General features: G+C 44.2%; 1 protein-coding gene across 1 annotated transcript in view; it reads right to left on the bottom strand.

Moving 5' to 3' along the window:
- GRHL2 (grainyhead like transcription factor 2) overlaps nt 1-21125 on the bottom strand; it is a 112547-nt gene extending 91422 nt beyond the window's left edge. The window contains exons 1-2 of the mRNA XM_026659869.1: nt 21121-21125; nt 20467-20517 (exon numbers count right to left, since the gene is read on the bottom strand). Coding sequence (XP_026515654.1) covers nt 20467-20517; nt 21121-21125 — 56 coding nt within the window. The remainder of the gene's footprint in view (nt 1-20466; nt 20518-21120) is intronic.
- Between the last annotated feature and the right edge of the window lie 513 nt (nt 21126-21638).

The following is a 21638-nucleotide window of genomic DNA, read 5'->3' as shown; positions in this document are numbered from 1 at the left end:
AAGGAGGAGGGAGAAAACTTGTTCACCTTAGCCTCTAAGGATAGAACAAGAAGCAATGGGCTTAAACTGCAGCAAGGGAGGTTTAGGTTGGACATTAGGAAAAAGTTCCTAACTGTCAGGGTGGTTAAACACTGGAATAAACTGCCTAGGGAGGTTGTGGAATCTCCATCTCTGGAGATATTTAAGAGTAGGTTAGATGTCTATCCGGGATGGTCTAGACAGTATTTGGTCCTGCCATGAGGGCAGGGGATGGACTCGATGACCTCTCGAGGTCCCTTCCAGTCCTAGAATCTATGAATCTATGAATAACCCCTCCCCCCCCAGCCAAGATGGCGGCACCGCATGGGTTAAAAAGCAGATGGTGTAAAGTAAAGGCATTTTTATTGTAGTGGTCGACACAGAAAAGAAAAACACCAGAATCATGTATCTTGCTCACAGTTTCATTAATGCCCTCAGCTTTTAGCCAATGCGCAGTATTATGAGGTAAATCAGAAAAGTAACGGAACATAAACATTTCCAAAAATAAAATTATTGTTAGGCACTGTAAGGATTTCAGCTCCCTTTGGGCTACTGCAGCATTCTATTTATTTTACAGGGCACTTTGTGCTGTTTCATGGGTGTTTTAAAAACAGAACCTAAGCCAAAGATAGTATTCTGCTTTGGCAAGAAGATTGCACAGCAATGCAGCTCTTCTCTCACTGCCCACAGTTTGTGGTTCCATATTAGTTGCACCCCAGCTCTGTGGGCACCATCCTGATAAACAGCAGCACAGCATATTTTTCTGCTTTGTCAATGACCTTTTTGAACAGAATTCTTCTCTGCCTTTTGGTGACCTGCCTCAGAGTAACATCCTCCAAAGTAAGGACAGCCTGCAGAGATGCACGTGTAATTACTACCCTGCCTCTTCTGCACCATCTTTAGATAGCCCCCACCCCAACACCCACAGCCCACCATGTATTTATTACCCCTTTCCCCAAGTTGGCTAAACAAATCACCCCCCTCAAATCACAGGTGAAGGTGTCCTGTTAAAACAGAGAAGATTGTGAAGACATCCTACCATCTCCAAGCTCACCCAAGACTGGGAAGAGATTCAGGAATAGAATTCTAAAATTAAGGAAAAAGCAACATTTGGTTACTGTTAGCATGGAGACTTCAATTTGAACAGTAACTAGTTGTCCTTTCGCTCTCTCTTTTTTTTTTTTTTTTTTTGTCATCGCAGCAGAACCTTATAATGAGCAGGGATAGGGTGCTAACACTGCGTGAACATCTGTCCAATCTGCATAGGAGGAAGAGGAGCTCAAGAGATGATATGGCATGACATGTTCAAAGAACATCCCGGGAGAGATAAATGACAGAGGAGTGGAGGGAAGGGTTCCTGCAGCATGACAGAAAAGGAGAAAGAAAAGGACAGGGACATGGCTAGGTCCATATATACACAGCTGCTGCAGATGATGGAAAGGCAAACAACTGTCCTGTAGACTAGAGCATAGTGGCTCTCTGGTCAAGGCCTATGCCCTAGCCTATGCACCTGTGCAGCCCTCTACCTCTGAAATTCCACATTTTGGGACACACCATTCACTGCAACAATGCCAGGAAAAAGTTCTTTTTCTAGGCAGTCTATGGCACAAGATAAAGAAAATCATGTTCCGTGAGCCACAGGGAGATTCCCTTCTACCATCAGCCCATATTCCAAGATGCAGAGAGCAGTATTGAGTGCCCTACATACATACATTTATGACTTTGAAAGCATAAACTTATTTGCACACTATACTTTATAACTTAAATGTTTTAAAGTGTTTTTCAATTTACACAATCTTATGAATGTTGAATACTTTTTTACTGATCACAACTTTCAAATTGGTGTACTGTATTTGTTATTTATTTTAAAATTATTGAAAATGTCTTTGCATGGTTTTTCATCTAGAACAATTCATGAAAATGCATATGTCCACTAACCTAATTCATAAGAATGCCCACCTTCACATGCACTATAATACAATCCATCCATACGCTATGTTAAAAATTCCCACATAGAGTATACTAGAATCCCTATATGCAGAATGTCAAAAGCTAACAGTACTGTACGTATACATTAATACGAGCACAGTGATCCTGATTTAAGCTGTATACATAAGAACGGCCATACTGGGTCAGACCAAAGGTCCATCTAGCCCAGTATCCTTGCTTCCAACAGTGGCCAATGTTAGCTGCTACAGAGGGTATGAACAGAACAGGTAATCATCAAGTGATCCATCCCCTGTCACCCATTCCCAGTGTCTGGCAAACAGAGGCTAGGGACACCATCCCTGTCCATCCTGGCTAATAGCCATTCATGAACCTATCCTCCATGAACTTATCTAGTTCTTTTTGAACCCTGTTATAGTCTTGGCCTTCACAACATCTTCTGGGTAGAGTTCCATACGTTGACTGTGTGTTGTGTGAAGAAATACTTCCTTTTGTTTGTTTTAAACCTGCTGCCTATTAATTTCATTTGGTGATTCCTAGTTCTTGTGTTATGAGGAATAAATAACACTTTCTTATTTACTTTCTCCATACCAGTCACGGTTTTATAGATCTCTACCATACCCCCATTAGTTGTCTCTTTTCTAAGCTGGAAAGTCCCAGTCTTATTAATCTCTCCTCATATGGAAGCTGTTCCATACCCCTAATCATTTTTGTTGCCCTTTTCTGAACCTTTTCCAATTCCAATATATCCTTTTTGAGATGGGGCAACCAGATCTGCACACAGTACTCTAGATGTGGGCGTACCATGGATTTATATAGAGGCAATATGATATACAAAAGCATATACATTGTTCACAAGTGACCCCTAGCCTCATAGTAGGAACATAACACATCTTGAACTGTGCCCCTCAGTAGCTGCAGCATTTCACAGAGGCATCTTCTCTGGCTGTTGAAAATGTTCATCAAGTATGCCAACCTCCTCCTCCCATCCATCTGCAAGGCTCTCTCCCTTGCTCTAACAAAGGCTGTGCAAAAACACAGCAAGCAGCTGTCATAAGTAGCAGCTATTTCTCATCTAGCCTAGACATCAAACCCCAATATCTATCTATCAATCTCCCAAATGCACAGTCCACTGTCATTCTGCAACACTCAAGGTATAGGTGATGGGGTGTCCACCCCACACAAGGCCTGATGGGGTAAATTAGGCCAATTAATGCATAAGCCACACCTGGAAGAGAGCCAAGGAGTGCTAAGGCCTAATTTGCTGATGAAGTCCAGCTGGAGGAGGAGCTGTCCTCACTTTATGAAGCCAGGAAGTTGGCAACAGAAAAGGGCTGATGGGAAAGGCTGCAGTCACTCCCTGGAAGGAGGGAGGAGTGTTTGGAAGCTGCAGAGGCATGTAGCCTGCACTTGCTTCCTAGGAGGAGGGAGTGGTGTGAAGGTGACAGATCCAGAGAAGGAAGGGAGAACCAGAAGGTTAGGAAAGGGCTCAGGGAAATGCAGCAAGATATGGGTGGAACAGGCCTTGACTGCTGACTACAGGGTCCCTGAGCCGGAAGCCAGAGTAGAGGTTGGGCCTGGGTTCCCCAACCAGCCATTAGGGAAGTGGCACTGGCAGGGCAGTGAACAGGGAAAACTGCCTGAGCCTATTGTGAGAAGAGACTTTCCTAACCCCGGAAAGGGAAATCACCTAGTGACCTCGTTGGAGAGCCAAGTCACAAATGGGAGGCTGCAGTTCCTGGAACAAGAGGGGCCTCAGGATGAGACAGGATGGGTGAAGACACCACTAGAAGGGGGGCACAGCACCTGGCAGAGCTAATCCCTGGGATGGCCAGAAAGAGGCGCCACCAGCAGTGAGTGCACCCTGTCACAGTATAGTTAAACAGTTCCTTTCTCCTATCCAAGTGTAGAGTAAAAGGCTTCAAAAGTCAGGGGAACATATGGTAAAGCTGAGTCTCTAGAATGACTGGTGGAATCTTGTCCTGTGCACCAACAGAAGTTGGTCCAATAAAAGATATTAACTGGACTCTCTCATATCCCAGGACCAATATGGCTACAAACACCATCTGCAAACACCATCAATGTCCATTGAGACCATGGGAGCAAAAATTCAATTTCTCATTGCAGGAAAAAACTCCAGAGATTCTAAAGATCCTGGCATCATGGACCTTTCCAGACCACCCAATGTCAATATTAGTGAATTGTCGACAGTGATCAACTACGCTTTGCGGCACCATCAAGAAATATCCCTTCCTGTTGATTAACTCCAAGGCTGGAGGGTGAGGAGGCAAAGAATATGCACACAGGTCGTATCAATGTGCGCAGCACAATTTGGGAACACCAAACCATGCAAACCCATTAATAACCTCCGTGCATAGCCCAGACTGATGCCCAGGACCATACACATCTCCATGACAATAGCCCAGACTGTTGATTTAACAACACCAAACTGCTTAGCTACTGACCAGTAGCAATCAATGGTTGTGAGCTTCCAGGCAGCAGTGGCCGTGCGCGTCTCCACACTGACAAGAGCTCTCGTGTCAGTGTTCTGCTACTGCAGCTCCAGTTCTATACAAATTTCTAGGAAAGTGACTTCTGATATCTTGAAGGTCTGCCGCTGCTGTTAGTCATCCCAGGTCTGCATCATTATCCTGTCTCACCAGTAAGTGCTATCTGTCTGCACCCAAAAGCAGCTCTCTGTCAAGCGAAGCCACCCCAGGAAGAGATCTAGGAGAAATGTGTGTTCAATGTCATCCTCCTTAACAGGGCCTCTATTGCCCTGGTTCTAAAGAATACTGGATGAATTTAGATGGTGATGAATATAGTGCTCTCATATGTATCCTCTATGACGCCTGACAGTGCTTTGAAAATGGTGCTGGCTAGCTCACAAAAGCCAGATGGATGATGGGATGAAATAAGAGGAATCATGGTAATTATTTAGTTTGTCCCTCAGCCCCACAGTTCCATTGCCTGCCAATAGATACCCCACAATGCACAGTGCAAAAAATCCCAGAATGCATACAGCATAGCTACAGAGCAATGCATCATGGGATGGCTGACCAGAATGCTGAGCATTTATTTAGAAACAAAACAATGCAGGATAACAGTGTGGTGTATACAAACTGCTTGCACAACAGTTATTGTGGATCACTTAATGCAGATCACTTAATGCGGATACACAAAAGTTGCAACAAGTTTCAAGTACAGACGTGCCCTTATTAAGAGTTTCTCTCTGATATGCTGATTCTTGTTATGTGCTGTTGTGTAGTTGCTTTCTAGATGAATGAGTAAATGTGTAGATCAACAAACCTGTCAGATTTACAACTGCATTTCAAATAAATATTTGATTCAAATGATACAATATGATGCAAGTAGGCTGAGACACAAGCTCAGAATTGGAAATGATCTATGTGGCAGCTTGTAGCAGCTGTTAAATAAGTCACCAAACTTCTAGGCTGCAGGCAACATGCCACTATATAGAAGTGTGAAAAGATACTAAAGGAGGGCTTGTCTCAACACAGACATTGTGCCAGTTTAATTTCATTTGGTTTAGTTAAACCAGTGCAATTTTTGTGTGTGGATTCTCTTACATCATTTTAAAACTGATTAGATCAGTTTAGCTTGTGCTTGTAAATTTTACAGATGTGTGAAGCTGATATAAACTAGATTTAAACCCAGGGTCCACACACAAGTTGCACGGGAAAGCCCTGCTTGAGTGACACGTAGCTAAAGGGAGGACACATCCTGAACAAATTTGAAAGTGTGGGTAAACGACAACAAAAATTCTCTTTTGTGATAGGCCCAGTTCACAACTTTAAGATCCAGATCTAAATTTTCTCCAAGTTTGAGAGTGTTTGAAACTGAAGTTCTACTTGTGTCCATTACAGAAATAAGCATAAGCCAAAAAGTTCTGATCATTGTCTTGACTTTCCTAGAACTTGAAGAGATTTGAATTGAGAATTCTAGGTCAGCCCAAACTCTACTCACAATATATTTTTGTGGGCAGGAGGTGAAGAATAAAATATACCATTGTCTCACTATGACTTTTTAATTTATTTAATAGATATGTTGGAATCCAGAGAACTTGTTCCAGAAATTACAGTTTAATAGCCAGTAAAATCTGGGCCTCAATTAGATGGCAGTGTCCAAAGTTATAAAGAAGCATAAGAATTTCCATACTCAAATAAGAAAATGGTCTATCTAGTCAGATGGTTTGTCTCTAGTAATGGACAATACTAAAGCTTCAGAGGAAGACATAAAGTCCTTATAATAGACTTCACCCCAACCCTGCAAACATGTACTGTACACAAATAACTTCAAAGAAGAGTAAAATATAAGTGTTTAGACTATTTGGAAATTACAGGTAAGAAGATACCAGACCTCTGGCCCAATCGGCAGTTCTTCCTCAATCAAACAACACTCCCATTGAAGGCAATGGGAGTTTGCCTACTAAGGAGTGCTAGTTTGGGACTCTTTTGTAATTCTAGGTAAATTTTTCTTCTTCAATATAATGACAAATCTCAACAAGATCAAACATGCTGAATGACTAAAAGCAATTATATTGCCTACACTAATCTCTGAGGGAAAATAAAGTATATTGGGAACATGGATATGTTATTAAATGTGTCAAAGGCAGCTACAGAAAAGTATTTGACACAGAAAGAAAGATAAAAAATATACAGTAAAACCTGAACTAAGGTCCACCTCTAATAATCAGTTTCCTGTCTTAAGTAAAGACTTTAAAGTATCTCTGTGGTTTCAAATACAGTTTTGTTTGACTTAGTTAAAAACAATTTCTATTACGCAACCAATTTTTGTTGACCTTTGGGTAGTTACAGAAGGAAAGTTTCACTCTATTAAGTAGGACAATATTATGTGGCATATCTTCAAAGAACGGAGGACTTTCTGGATTTGCACCATGGGCTTGATTCAAGGCCTAGTGAAGTCAACAGGAATTTATTTAAATGGGCTTTGTATCAGGACCTATATCCAGGTCCCTCTGTATTTTGATTCTTTTGACAGGAAATATACGAGATTGTTTAACAGATCTCTCTGTGCAGGTGGCCCCACAGCACTTCTTTAATCTCCAAGTAGCAATGACAAAGCTTCTTGGACTTGTTGCATTGTAGGGCTTGTGCCTGCAGCCCTGGTTCACTCAAAACTCTCACTGAAGTTAATAGGAATGCAATAATTGTAGCATCAGCAATGCAGCTCTCTAAAGAGACTTTCTATTCTGAAGATGCAACAATCATATGGAAAGCACAAATGCAATAGTCCTAACCTCTTTCGAGCCACGACTTCTCACAATGGAAAAAGCATATTATCATAAAATCTTAGTTTATTTCAAACATAAAATAGATAAATTCTTCAATACTAGGGACAGAATTGCATTCTACTACTACTAGGGAAAATAGCAAGTCTGTGAGTGTCTCTCTCATTTGAGGCAATAGTTATTAGGCATATATTCACAAATTACAAGGATGTTGCAATATTTGATTTCTCCACAGTTCAAACACTCTTAATATGGTTTAATTAGTCATTCTTTCAGAAGGAAGTATTATCTTCCTCTTTACATATTTGATATCATTAGAGAAAAGAAGGATAGTGTACCGAATCTGTTGGGAGGTCAGAGCTAGTTACTTATTGCTGTTAGCTGTTCTCTGCTGATTAGCTGTTATTCTTCCAGTCATTGATTAGAAGCCTATGATTTAGATTCCAAAGCCAGAAGGGACCACTGTGATTATTGAGTCCGACCTCCTCTGTAGCACAGACCATAGCACATCCCCACAATAATTCCTATAGAGTATCTTTTAGAAAAACATCTAATGTTTATTTTTAAATTGCCCGTGATGGAGATTCCAGAATAACCTTTGGTAGATGTTCCAATGCTTAATTACCCTCACTGTTAAAAATGTATGCCTTATTTCCAATCTGAATTTGTCTCACTTCCATTTCGAGACATTGGATTGTTAGACCTTTCTCTGTTATATTGAAGAGCCCATACCAAAGAGTTGTTTCCTATGTAGGTACTTATAGACTGTAATCAAGTCACAGCTTAACCTTCTCTATGCTAAGCTAAATAAATTGAGCTCTTTGAGTCTATCGCTTTCAGGCATGTTTTCTATTCTTTTAGAGAGACAAGGTGGATGAGGTCATATCTTTTATTGAACCAACTTCTGTTGGTGAGGGAGACAAGCTTTTGAGCTTACACAGAGCTCTGTGTCTCTCTCACCAACAGAAGTTGGTCCAATAAAAGATATGACCTCGCCTACCTTGTCTCTCTAATATCCTGGGACCAACCCAACTACAACACTTCTAATCCTTTATCATTGTTATGGCTCTTCTCTGAACCCCTTCAGTTTATCAGCATCCTTCTTGAATTGTGGACACCAGAACTGGACACAGTATTCCAGCAGTGGTCATACCAGTACCAAATACAAAGGTAAAATAACGTCTTTACTCCTATTCAAGATTCGCTTGTTTATGCATACAAGGATTGCATTACCCCTTTTGGGGTGTCACTCTGGGAGCTCGTGTTCAGCTGATTATCTACCATTACCCCCAAATCGTATTTAGCCACTGCTTTTTCAGAGGGGCATTACTAAGCTAACAGATTCATACAGTGGTGAATCCCAGAATCTTGGTGAATATTTGGAAGTTTTATTTTGAGCAATATAAGACAGCCCAGACCATCTTCTCCATGACTACTGGAGAATATGATACAAGCAAAGGACTCTCCAATAGTGCACTGAATTGATATTTTTCAAAAGACATCTAGTGTCAACTGGTTTCAGGTGATTTCACATTCGGATGCCCCATCCATAGCAATGGTGATGAGCTTTTTAATGTGGCCAGGCTAAGAGCACATCTCCACCGGCCTCCCTCCACAACCCTTCCCCAGTGCAGAGAGGGCAGGAATCCATAACTTCCGTGACCTCGTGACAGACACGCAACCTTCATCATCATGTGTCTATTAGCTAACTTTATTCTTAGCAAGCAAATCTATGCTTGAAAATCCTGTACATTCCTCAGAATAGCAACCACTCATCTGCTTGCTTCCTTGACACAAAGTCAGACACTTTTCAAGGGACACTGAAATAGATAAGAGCAACATTTTGAAAAATGCAGGTACTGAACACTTGCACTTCCCATTGGCTTCTCTTGGAGTTGCTGGATGCTCACCACTTGAAAATCAGGCCCAACAATGCTTTACGCAGGGGCATTTGAGGCATTCAAAACTAGTGGATACCTTTGAAAATATGGCCTAAATAAATATTTAATAGCTGAGTAACGGGTAATCTTATACAGTAGAACCTCAGAGTTACAAACACCAGAGTTATAAACTGACTGGTCAACCACAGACCTCATTTGGAATCAGAACTACGCAATCAGGCAGCAGCAGAGACCAAAACAAAAGCAAATACAGTACAGCATTGTGTTAAAAGTAAACTACTAAAAAAATAAAGGGAAAGTTAAAAAAAATAATTTGACAAGGTAAGGGAACTGTTTCTGCACTTGTTTCATTTAAATTCATATGATTAAAGGCAGCATTTTTCTTCTGCATAGTAAAGTTTCAAAGGAGTATTAAGCCAATGTTCAGTAGTAAACTTCTGAAAGAAGAACCATAATGTTTTGTTCAGAGTTACGAACATTTCAGAGTTGCGAACAAAACCTCCATTCCCAAGGTGTTCATAACTCTAAGGTTTTACTGTAACAGCTCAAGACCAATTTAAAACTTGGTCCTTATATGGAAAGGATTACAACTTGCCAGGAGAGAGATTCAGCAGATCAGAAATAAAGGCTCAGATAATCATACTGTTAAACTTCCTAACTTAACTATGACAAAGGGAACAAATAAAGCAAAATACCTTTAGATACAGTCACTCAGGAAGGAACATGAGAAGGTCTTTCTGCTAAGCTGAAAAGAGTGCAAGGAAGGCTTCAGACATCCAAACCATGAAATACTAAACTATACACCATCAGTCTGCCACAGCACTAGGGCTGGCACAAAGACAGAGGGGAGGCAGCTTGTCTCCCCAGTTCAAGGGCTGCTGGGGCGGTATCAGATCCCAGTCTAGTGCCACAGTCCTTGTGGGCTTTGGGCAGAGGGCAATAACTAGGGCACGGGGGGACCCTGCTCTGCCTCCACCTGCCCCAGGCCCTTTCTAGTAGAGGCTGTGTGCCTGGTCAAAGGGGACACTGCACTAATTGTATTCATCATGCCTGCCTTATATTTGCCCTCAGCCCTCCTGCACTGGCTATGGAGTAGTAGGGCAACAATGAATCTGCCCCTATGAACCAGTTAAATCTCATGAAAACTGAGGCCAGCATTATTCAGTATCACTAGTGCACTTAATATCACTGGTCTGAAGATCTAGGAATTATATATGAAATTATATATACTGCAGCAAGAAAATATTAATACTAAAAGGTTTTAATTTATTAATGTAGAGGAAAATCCTGTAATCTGTGCACAGTGCAAATAAAGACACTGTGCAAAGGGGTGCTCCATGGCAGCTGGGGGAACAGAAATCCCCCCCACCCAGGCCACACAGCAACCACTGCTGTTGGCCCTTCTGGCTGGTACAAGTATGTGTACTGTTTCTTTAAATCAGTGGGCAAACTTTTTGGCCCGAGGGCCACATCGGGGTTGCGCAACTGTATGGAGGGCCGGGTAGCGAAGGCTGTGCCTCCCCAAACAGCCTGGCCTCCGCCCCCATCCGCCCCCTCCCACTTCCCGCCCCCTGACTGCCCCCCTCAGAATCCCCAACCCATCCAACCCCCCGTGCTCCTTGTCCCCTAACTGCCCCCTCCCAGGACCCCCACCCCTATCCAACCCCCCTGCTCCCTGTCCCCTGACTGCCCCGACCCCTATCCACATCCCCTGACAGCCCCCCCCCCGGGACTCCCACCCCCTATCCAACCGCCCTCTGCTCCTTGTCCCCTGGCCACCCCCTCCCGGGACCCCCCGCCCCTAACTGCCCCCTGGGATCCCAGCCCCCTGCTCCCTGTCCCCTGACTGCCCTCCTGACCCCATCCACATCTCTGCCCCCTGACAGGCCCCCTGGGACTCTCACTCCCAACCCTCCCTGTTCTCCATCCCCTGACCGCCCCCCTAGAACCTCCGCCCCATCCAACCTCCCCCTCCTCCTTGACTGCCCCCCAGGACCCTCCACTCCCTTACCCAACCCTCCTGCTCCCCGCCCCCTTACCAGCAGCAGGAGCTCGCAGCCGCAACACCCAGCCAGAGCCAGCTGCGCTACCCACGCTACCCAGTGGGAGCAGCGGGCCAGAGCATGGCCCGGCTGCAGGGAAGGGGGGACAGTGAGGGAGGGGTCAGGGATTAGGCTCCCCAGCCGGGAGCTCAGGGGCCAGGAAGAACGGTCCCGCGCGCCGGAGGTGGCCCGCAGGCCATAGTTTGCCCACATCTGCTGTAGAAGGAAGCCAGGAAGGACAGAATCTAGGCAGAAGGGTACAATGAACCAGAGAGAGAGAGAAAATATCTTCAGGAATAATACTGGGTTTTTTTCTTCTTGTAAAAAAGTTTCTTGTTCAGTGTTAGAATCAAATGACTGATTATTTACTGTTGTCACCTGACTGCTGATATAAACCTTCTCTTAAGAGAGAATAGCCACTGGAGCCACATAGAATAGTTGTGAATCCACTGGATCCGGTTCTCCCACTAAACTCAATTGAACACTGAGGTGTATGGGGTGCCCATGGAGCTGTGCTGCAGCGATTCTATAGACTCTCTGCATGGGCCATGCAAATCAGAACATAAAACAGCCATACTGGGTCAGACCAAATGTCCATCTAGCCCAGTATCCTGTCTTCCAACAGTGGCCAATGCCAGGTGCCCAAGAGGGAATGAACAGAACAGGTAATCATCAAGTGATCCATCCCCTGTCGCCCATTCCCAGTGTCTGGCAAACAGAGGCTAGGGACACCATCCCTGCCCATCCTGGCTAATAGCCATTCATGGACCTATCCTCCATGAACTTATCTAGTTATTTTTTGAACCCTGTTATAGTCTTGGCTGTCACAACATCCTCTGGCAAGGAGTTCCACAGGTTGACTGCGTTGTGTGAAAAAATACTGACTTTTGTTTGTTTTAAACCTGCTGCCTATTAATTTCATTTGGTGACCCCTAGTTCTTGTGTTATGAGCAGGAGTAAATAACACTTCCTTATTTACTTTCGCCACACCAGTCATGATTTTATAGACCTCTATCAGATCTCCCCTTAGTCGTCTTTTTTCCAAGCTGAAAAGTCCCATTCTTATTAATCTCTCCTCATATGGCAATTGCTCCATACCCCTAATAATTTTTATTGCCCTTTTCTAAACCTTTTCCAATTCCAATATATCTTTTTTGAGATGGGGCAACCACATCTGCACACAGTATTCAGAATGTGGGCGTACCATCGATTTATATAGAGGCAACATGATATTTTCTATCTTATTATCTATCCCTTTCTTAATAATTCCCAACATTCTGTTCGCTTTTTTGACTGCCACTGCACATTGAGTGGATGTTTTCAGAGAACTATAACTCCAAGATCTCTTTCTTGAATGTTAACAGCTAATTTGTACCCCATCATTTATACGTACAGTTGGGATTATGTTTTCCAATGTACATTACTTTGCATTTATCAACACTGAATTTCATCTGCCATTTTGTTGCCTAGTCACCCAGTTTTGAGAAATCCTTTTGTAGCTCTTCACAATCTGCCTGGGACTTAACTATCTTGAATAGTTTTGTATCATCTGCAAATTTTGCCACCTCACTCTTTACCCCTTTTTCCAGATCATTTATGAATATGTTGAATAGGACTGGGCCCAGTACAGACCGATGTGGGACACCACTATTTACCTCTCTCCATTCTGAAAACTAACCATTTATTGCTACCCTTTGTTTCCTATCTTTTAACCAGTTACCATGAGAGGATCTTCCCTCTTATCCCATGACTGCTTACTTTGCTTAATTGCCTTTAATGAGGGTCCTTGTCAAAGGCTTTCTGAAAATCTAAATACACTATATCCACTAGTTCCCCCTTGTCCACGTGCTTGTTGACCCCCTCAAAGAATTCTAGTAGATTGGTGAGGCATGATTTCCCTTTACAAAAACCATGTTGAGTATTCCCCAATAAATTATGTTCATCTATATGTTGGACAATTTTGTTCTTAACTATAGTTGCAACCAGTTTGCCTGGTACTGAAGTCAGGCTTACTGGCCTGTTATTGCTGGAGTCACCTCTGGAGCCCTTTTCAAAAATTGGAGTCACGTTAGCTATCCTCCAGTCATTTGGTACAGAAGCTGATTTAAATGATAGGTTACAGACTACAGTTAGTAGTCCTGCAATTTTACATTTGAGTTCCTTCAGAACTCTTGGGTGAATACCATCTAGTCCTGGTGACTTATTGCTGTTTAGTTTATCAATTTGTTCCAAAACCTCCTCTAATGATACCTCAATCTGGGACAGTTCCTTAGGGCATGTCTACACTTACCTCTGGAGCGACTGATCCAGCGGGGGTCGATTTATCGGGTCTAGTGAAGATGCGATAAATCAACCGCTGAGCGCTCTCCCATCAACTCCGGTACTCCACTGGAGCGAGAAGCGTAGGCGGAGTCGACAGGGGAGCATCAGCAGTCAACCTACCGCAGTGAAGACACCGCGGTAAGTAGATCTAAGTACATTGCATAACTTAGATCGATTTCCCCGCCCCCCCCCCCAGTGTAGACCAGGCCTCAAATTTGTCACCTAAAAAGAATGGCTCAGGTTTGGGAATCTCCCTCACATCCTCAACTGTGAAGACCGATGCAAAGAATTCATTTAGTTTCTCCGCAATGGCCTTATCGTCCTTAAGTGCTCCTTTAGCATCTCCATCGTCCAGGGGCCCCATTGGTTGTTTAGCAGGCTTCCTGCTTCTGATGTACTTAAAAAAAATGTTACTATTACTTTTTGAGTCTTTGGCTAGCTGTTCTTCAAATTCTTTTTTGGCCTTCCTAATTATATTTTTACACTTCATTTGCCAGAGTTTATGCTCCTTTCTATTTTCCTCACTAGGATTTAACTTCCACCAACCTTCCTCACCCCTGCTACACAGAAGAAGAAATAGTGCATCTTTTCATAGGTAGCTTATCCCAACATATTAATATCACATAACCAAAAAAATGTCCAATTAAACTGACAGGAATTAATTGACATCATAATAATGAACATCTCTATCTTGTTTTGCCCCTGGGAGACATATAGAGAGATATAGATAGATATAGATATAAGATATAGATGTATAAAGTAAAGGGAGATGCCACCTGGAGATAATGCTGCAGGTTAGGTTTTAATTAGATACAATTATATACTGAACATATTAAAACAAAATTAACAGACTTCCTTCACACACACACACACACACACACACACACACACACACACACACACACACACTTCTTTATTCAACCCTGCCATTATCCTTGATAAACAACTTTACTTTTCCTTCTTGCTTCACACACCTATGTCTACAAAGACCAGTGACGTTTTCCCACATTTTATTTCCTCTTCAAATCCTCCCTTCCCTTGCCCCAGGATCTTTCACAGGCACACTTGCAGAGGGCAGATGTTGATGTCTGAGAGGTACATGGCCCCTGCAACTTCTCTATCCCTCTGGTGTTCCCCACATGGTTAGCAGGCAACAGTAATGACAAGTGCACACTTCTGCACCTACTCCAACTATTTTCCTTTCCTTTGCCTCGGAGCTTCTGGAGCAGGCAGACTTGTCCCTCACCTCACCTGGCTTCCCCACTCCGATTTTCTCCAGGATCCACTGAAACCTGGCTCTGCCCCTCTACTCCAATGAAATCACTATCACTAAGATCATTCTCTTTGTCAAGCATAACAGCCTCTTCTCCCTTCTCATCTTCCTTAACATACCCATTGTTTTTAACAGAGTCGTTCACTCCCTCTTGTTCCTGAGCTTTCGGAACACTGTAGTCATCTGGTTCCCCACCCAACTCTATCTTTTCTCTTTCAGCTGCTCCTCCCTCAACACCAGCATCGCTCAGGGCTCTGTCCTTGCCTCTCTCTATACTTATCCCTTAACTTACACTACTGACCTCATCTGCTCCCTTGGCTTCAGTTCTCATCTGTGCTCTGGTGACTCCCAAATCTCGATCTCCACTACAATCCCTCTCCTTCTCTAATGGCTCCTCACCATCTACCGTTCCAGGATCCTCCTGCCAGGTGATGATCGAAGTGGCCAAGACTAAATTTGTCACCTCTCCCCTCTAAACCGTCCCTTCTTCCCCCGTTCTGTCTAAGCCACCAGCCCTGCTAGTCTCCTCTTCCACCCCACAAAGTCAGGCAGCCTGTCGCCGAGTCTTGTGGGTTTTTCCAGTTCAACGCCTCTCAAATCTGTCCCTCCCTCTATCCACACTGACAAGCCTTGCCCGTGGTGTCCTCACATTGTAAATTCCACCCCCGCCCCCCCCAGGGGCCCGATATCTGACACCCCCCACACACCTCCCACTGGCCTGGCATCGCTCCAGCCACACACCCGCCTCCTGGCTCATTCTCTCCCGTCATCCGCACAACGTGGGTGCCACCCCCCCTTATCACTAGTCCTACCCCAGCCTTCCCTCACCCCTGCCCAGCCACCCACCCTTCCCCTGGTGCCCCTTTCCAGCTGCTCTCCTCCTCATGGCCTAGGTTCCTCCATTCCTGCGCCCTCCCTCCTTTGGGTCCCCGGCCCCCCGTGTCCCTCCCCACCCCCAAACATCTCTCCTCCAGGTTCCTCCATTCAGATCCCAACCCGCCCCCGAGCCTGACCCAGCCGCGCTGGCTGGGCAGGGGAAAGGCCGCCACTTCAGCGAGACGTGACTTTCCCAGGGCGACGCACATTGCGCCTGCACATGCCCGGAAGGAGAAGGTACATTTTGGCCAGAGCAGAATCGGCTCCCCAGCCCCAGCCTCCTGTAGTCGCCTCGCCCCTTTCCCTGCGTCGGCGGGCTCTGCAGGGCCGGCGGCTGCTGCCTGAGCTGAAGTCACCGGACAAAGCTACAAGGAGCCAGCGGGCTTTCACGCCGCTGAAAGGAGTAATATAATCCCGAGGGAAAAACCAACTCCCCGAGAGATCCACCCCCCTGCCCCGCACACTGGGGGGAGGCAGGGCTCGGGCGAGCGGAGGCTGCAGCCCAGGCAGGTACTCTACAGCCGTGTACACACCAGCCCCCCAGCACACACGCTGCCGTCTCGTGGCCTTCGAAACTCACGCGTAACAAGTTCGATGAAACTTTTTCAAAGTTCGTCCTTTGGGATTTGTTTTCACGTTTAACAAGAACCAGGGCATGCTAAAGTGTCTGTCACCGGGGGGGCTAAGTGTCCTTGCGTTAAATATATGTGGGCAGGTTTGTTTTAATTCCGCACTGTTTAAAAATAATAATAATTGTGGCGCTTCTTGGGGCAATTGGCTGGAAAAGTTATTTCGTTACCCCTGGGATCGCACGCAGGCTGGTGCGAGAGGCCTAGGCGCTGCAAAGACGTCCTGGTTAAAAACAATTTCAGATTCTAGAGACTGAAAAATAGATCTATGCAGGTAGTAATTAAAAGTGACAAGCAGCCCAGAGAACAACGGTCAGACAAGACTGTGCCGACAAGACTGTGCCTGGGCTCCCTGACTCCCGTTGGGAGGAAACAAAATCCCACAAAAGCCACTTTTCAAACACCCCCCTGCCTCACAACGTCCCGAGCCAGGAGCTGGAGTGGGGTCTCTCCCCAGACACTCCCCAGGAGAGACTTCAGAGCTCCCCCTCCTGCTCTCTGCCACACGCACCAGTGCAAGGAGAAGGGGGAAGAAGATGGCCGTTTGTGATCCAATATAAAAGCTCTTTGTTGCATTCACACAAAAGCCAAGAGCCACTTTTCGGCCCGGGCCTGAGGCCAGTGGAAGGAGCTGCTCTGCTCCAGGGCGAAAAGAAAGAGCCCCCCACACGGAAGAAAGCTCAGCGAAAAGGGAACACGAATAAAAAAGAGCGAGAGGAGAAACGTTAAGCTGCAGCTTTGTGCTCAGCAGCCCTGGGATTTATTCGACCTCCTCAGTCTAGTGCCTTTTATCGAGGCAGAATCGTAATCCCAGCAGGTCCAGAGCCACCACCAACAAAACACAACAAACCAGTTGGTCTGATCAGCCCAAAGCGGCAGGAGCAGCAGGATGTCTGTGATCACTTACTTGTCCGTCTCTTGTGACATGTTTGATCCAATGAACTCTCTCCCCTTTTCCTGCTGCCTCAGTCTCTCTGGTGAAACTGGACTTTCAAGTCTTTGCAGGTGAAGGTGTGTGTGAGCGCCCGGGACGGGAGAACCAGAGCTACTGGTAATTCTGCTTTCCTCCCTCTCCCCCCCCTCCGCCAGCCCCAGAGGTAGGACAGGTAGAGCCCCCTCCCCCCTCACATGTGGGCAGAGGCTGGGTGCTGGGCTCTCTCCCGTGGTGCTGGGGCAGTGGGAGGCACAGAGCGGAAAGCAGCAGACCTAGGCGCCCACAGGTAACTTTCTCGAGAGGAGCTGGATTCTTTCACTCAAGGATACAAGGCAGAGGGACGAACTGCGAGCTGATTGGATGGAGGTGGCTCTCAGGTGAGCTGCCATTGGAAGAGGCGCGCTCAGGTAAGGCCCCTGCTTAACTCCAGGCAACTCGCTGCGGAGCAAGGCAGCACGGAGCTAGCTGGGGAGAGCTGAGAAAAGAGCTGCCCGGGGCCGGCTGCAAGCAGCTGAGCTGAGCTGGGGGGAGACCTGATGGTCCAGGAGCCCGCAGGCCCGAGCGAGGCCCCATCAGAGCTCTCTGCCCTCCACGCAACTTTTTCCTTAGGGCTGTTTAACAATCGGCCCCGGCCCCACCCCCACCCGCAGACAGCTGAAATGCCAGCCGAGTAGGGGAAAAGGCCAACGCTATTGAATTCAGGGATATAAAGAGTCCTGGATGGCCAATGGGGTATGGCTGAGAACAACAAACAAGAACATTTATTGTCTCGTAAAGAGGGATGGTTGGCAGAAATATGTAACTAGTCTACAGCTACCTTAGAGACAAATGTATCTATTACATAATTGCATTGTACCAGTTTTACCCATACAAGATTTACAGTCCTGATCAGGACTATAAAAGGGCACTTGTGAGAGTTCTGCTCAGTTATACAGCATCGTCCAGCTTTGGTTTGGGCATTAAGTACATGGTAGGGAAAATTAATGTATATGCCTTAGGATTTTTCCCAACCAAAACCTGTCAACTAGTAACCTGCACCCTCTACCCACCCATTCTTGCAATTCCTGAGCCCTGTCAGTATCACACTAACATCTATCGGCCGTTTCTGTGTTTCATTTTGTTGTTGTCATTTGAAGTTCTCCAGAGAAGCATCAACATTTGCCCTGTAACTCCACAGAAATAGGAATTAGACAGACACTCAATTCTTCAAGCTTAAAATAGATACTTCATGAGGCTGTAATGAACTGAATTTTAAATTGGTGGATTTGTCAGGGAAGAAAACATTTCATAGTGAAGACAGATACATGATGCCAGAAAATGACACCAACCATCAGAATTTAAGAGCAACTGGTAGCAAATGGTGTGGCACATCTGGCAAGATATAGTCTGTAAGCACAGAAGTCCTAGGAAAAGTAAGAGCTAGAAAAGCTTAGAGACAAAAGCTTGCTGTGCTTTATAAATAATATTTTATATCCTAAATAGTGTATAAAGCCATTATACTTTTTCACAAGGATAATATTTACTTAGTTGTCCTGTTTCACAGCAGGATTAATTAATTAATCAAGTAAAAGGTAGTTCCCTCGATGAACAGCTATTCATAAGGCACCTAAGAGCTTGGTATTTCAATTTCAGCTCTGCTCACATGCCTTTTTAGTTCATAAAGGTGTTCACTGGTAGGAACATTCACTGAAACAGTACATTTTTTAGTAAATATTATAATGTTCAAATATAGAAAATTTTGAACTTGTGGAGTTTTATTCTCCTCTCACCCCAGTTTAAATAAGGCTTAGCTCTCTTTAATTAAATGGGATTTCAATCATGTAAAAATCAGCATGAGATCAGAATCAGGCGCATAAATATTTGCATAAACCTGAGTCTATATTCAAAGTTACTAGCCAATTAAGCTCAAATCAATATAAACCAGATTTAAATTGATTTAAGAGTGTCCGCTAAAAGTTTGCATTGGTTTAGCTAAATTGATTTTAAAATTATTTTAGCTACACCAGTAGAGCTTTGAATATAGACTGGGCCTAATTATTAGGGGACAAAAACAATACCTTGCAACCTGCATGTCCAGTCAAAAGTAAGTAACAGCTTGAATTTTGAATAACAAATGCTGGCAATAAATTGCTCAAACAATCTATAGACCAAGAATTATTCATAAAAATGATTCTATGGGTAGTTGTGTGTAACAAATCTTAGAAAGTCAAAATTTGAACAGAAAAAAGCCAATTCATTTAATAAATTACTCACTAGAAATTATTTGCTCATTTCTAATAAGGAATTATAGTGCCACCTTAAAACCACTTGAGGGCCTAAGGGTACAATCCTTCAGTAGCTTTTTTTGGAAAAATAAATGGTGAAATGCTGGCTCTATTGAAGTCAGTATGAACACTCCCATTAAGTTCAATAGGGTAAGGATTTCATCCCAAATCCTTATGTTTTAGTTATCTTGAAAGAAACTATTGGGCCAAAAAGGACTATTTGTACGAGTAAGGCAAATAGATGGTTCCCATATCGGGTCTAATCCTTCCTTTCCCTTTATTTTTAACAGTACGATAACATTTAGGATGTGATTTTTCATTTTCCTAATGAAGTCTATAAAATCAGAGTAAGGCCATTGATGAGTACTTTTGAAAATCCCACCTGTAATGACGTAGGAGTGTTGACATGGAAGGTTGGGTGACTTTATAAGAAAAACATTCTCATCACATCCACAATTCTGGATCAAACCCAATTTGTAATCTGAACTGAAGTTTGTTGTCCTAGTACACAGATCACAACACAAAACTGTTTTTGGCAGTCTGATCTCAGGAGATTCCCTTAGAACAGGGAGCGGCCAACCTGAGCCTGAGAAGGAGCCAGAATTTACCAATGTACATTGCCAAAGAGCCACACTAATATGTCAGCAGCCCCCCATCAGCTCTCCCCACTCCAACCTGCAGCGACTCCTGCCCGCCGGCAGCCTCACTAATCAATGCCTGCCGCCCGGTGCGCAGCAGGCTCTAGTGGGGAGGAAGGGAGAGTGAGGGCATGGCAGGCTCAGGGGATGCGGTGAAGTGGGTGCAGGGCCTGGGGCAGAGCAGGGGGTTGAGCACTGAGAAGTCCCCGGCACATTGGAAAGTTAGCATCTATAGCTCCAGCTGCGGAGTCAGTGCCTATGCAAGGAGCCGCATATTATGGTAACTTATGAAGAGCTGCATGCAGCTCCGGAGCCACAGGTTGGCCACCCCTCCCTTAGAACGAACTAACCTGGAGACTGAATAAGCTTTCAACCTCAAAGAAAGTGGTCCAAGGTCAAAACTAGGGACAAGAGTAGAAAATTATAGGGTAGTATCCCTTTCTGTTTTGTGGATACTGGAGATGTCTAGTGATATCCTTATTCCCCAGCCTGGAGGTGTGGGAGAAGGAAAATAGATCCTGGAAATCATCCTACTATATTTGGTGGGGATTTCTTTGTTTGGATGGAGTTTTTCTGCTACATCTAGCAGACTGAAATACATCTTAAAGTGTTGGAGTCAAGCTCTAGTTGAGCAAGTCAAACAAGTCCTGTCTGGTCCAACCTGCTGCTCATTCGTCATGATCTACAAAATCTCCATATTTGTTTATGTGTCATTGAGTCAGTTGCAAAATCAGCTAACAATATCTTCTGACCAGAGCAATCTTCCTCTCTTGTAGTATAAACAGTGAGTGAGCTAAAACGCAATGGCCATGTGGCATATATTTTAAAATCTATGGCTTGTCTTTGGAGCTTACAAGAACAATTAAAACAAGTTTTATTTACTGTTCCAGTCAACCACTGTTTTTCATACTTCGCTTTGGCTTGCTTGTTTGCATAGCAGCCACTAGTTTTACTATGGCATTACTCTTATAAAGAACCAGCGTAGAATTCAACTAAGAACTTACCTCATGTTTGCATTATTTTCTCCGTTACAGCTAATTAGCATTGTTTGGACTTGCCAGTACTGGGCAGAGAAAATAGGAAATGCAAATAAGGTTTAACTAGGGTTTAATTGGGGTAAGTACCTAAAATGGTTTTCTGAAAACTACTAAAAGAAGTCTCTGAGATAAAGGTTGTTAAAAGTTTATATTTATATAAAAACAATGCTATAAAGAAGTTCAGTGAGACAGCAGATGTTTGACAACCCCTTCTCTTAATTTGAAAGGATTACCCTCTATTTTCACTTTTCTACTGCTATGTCATTGTCAGTTGTTGATCCAGACTGTGTGCACTCACAATAAGTTGCCTACCTACTAATTTTGTAGCATGTAGCCCTTAATGTTAAGCCCTTCTATAGGCTCTCCTTGGTAGTCATCTTCTGTATCAAACTTCTCCCTGCTGAAACCTTATTTGATTGTTTTGTTCAATTTCTTTATTTTATTCTAAATATATGTAGGACCTGATCCCCAACAGACTTCAGTGG

Source organism: Terrapene carolina, unplaced genomic scaffold, assembly GCF_002925995.2.
Source record: "Terrapene carolina triunguis isolate 2854851 unplaced genomic scaffold, T_m_triunguis-2.0 Scaffold58, whole genome shotgun sequence".
NCBI lineage: Eukaryota > Metazoa > Chordata > Testudines > Emydidae > Terrapene > Terrapene triunguis.
Note: the sequence above shows the minus strand (reverse complement) of the source record. Positions and strands in the feature narration are given on the sequence as shown.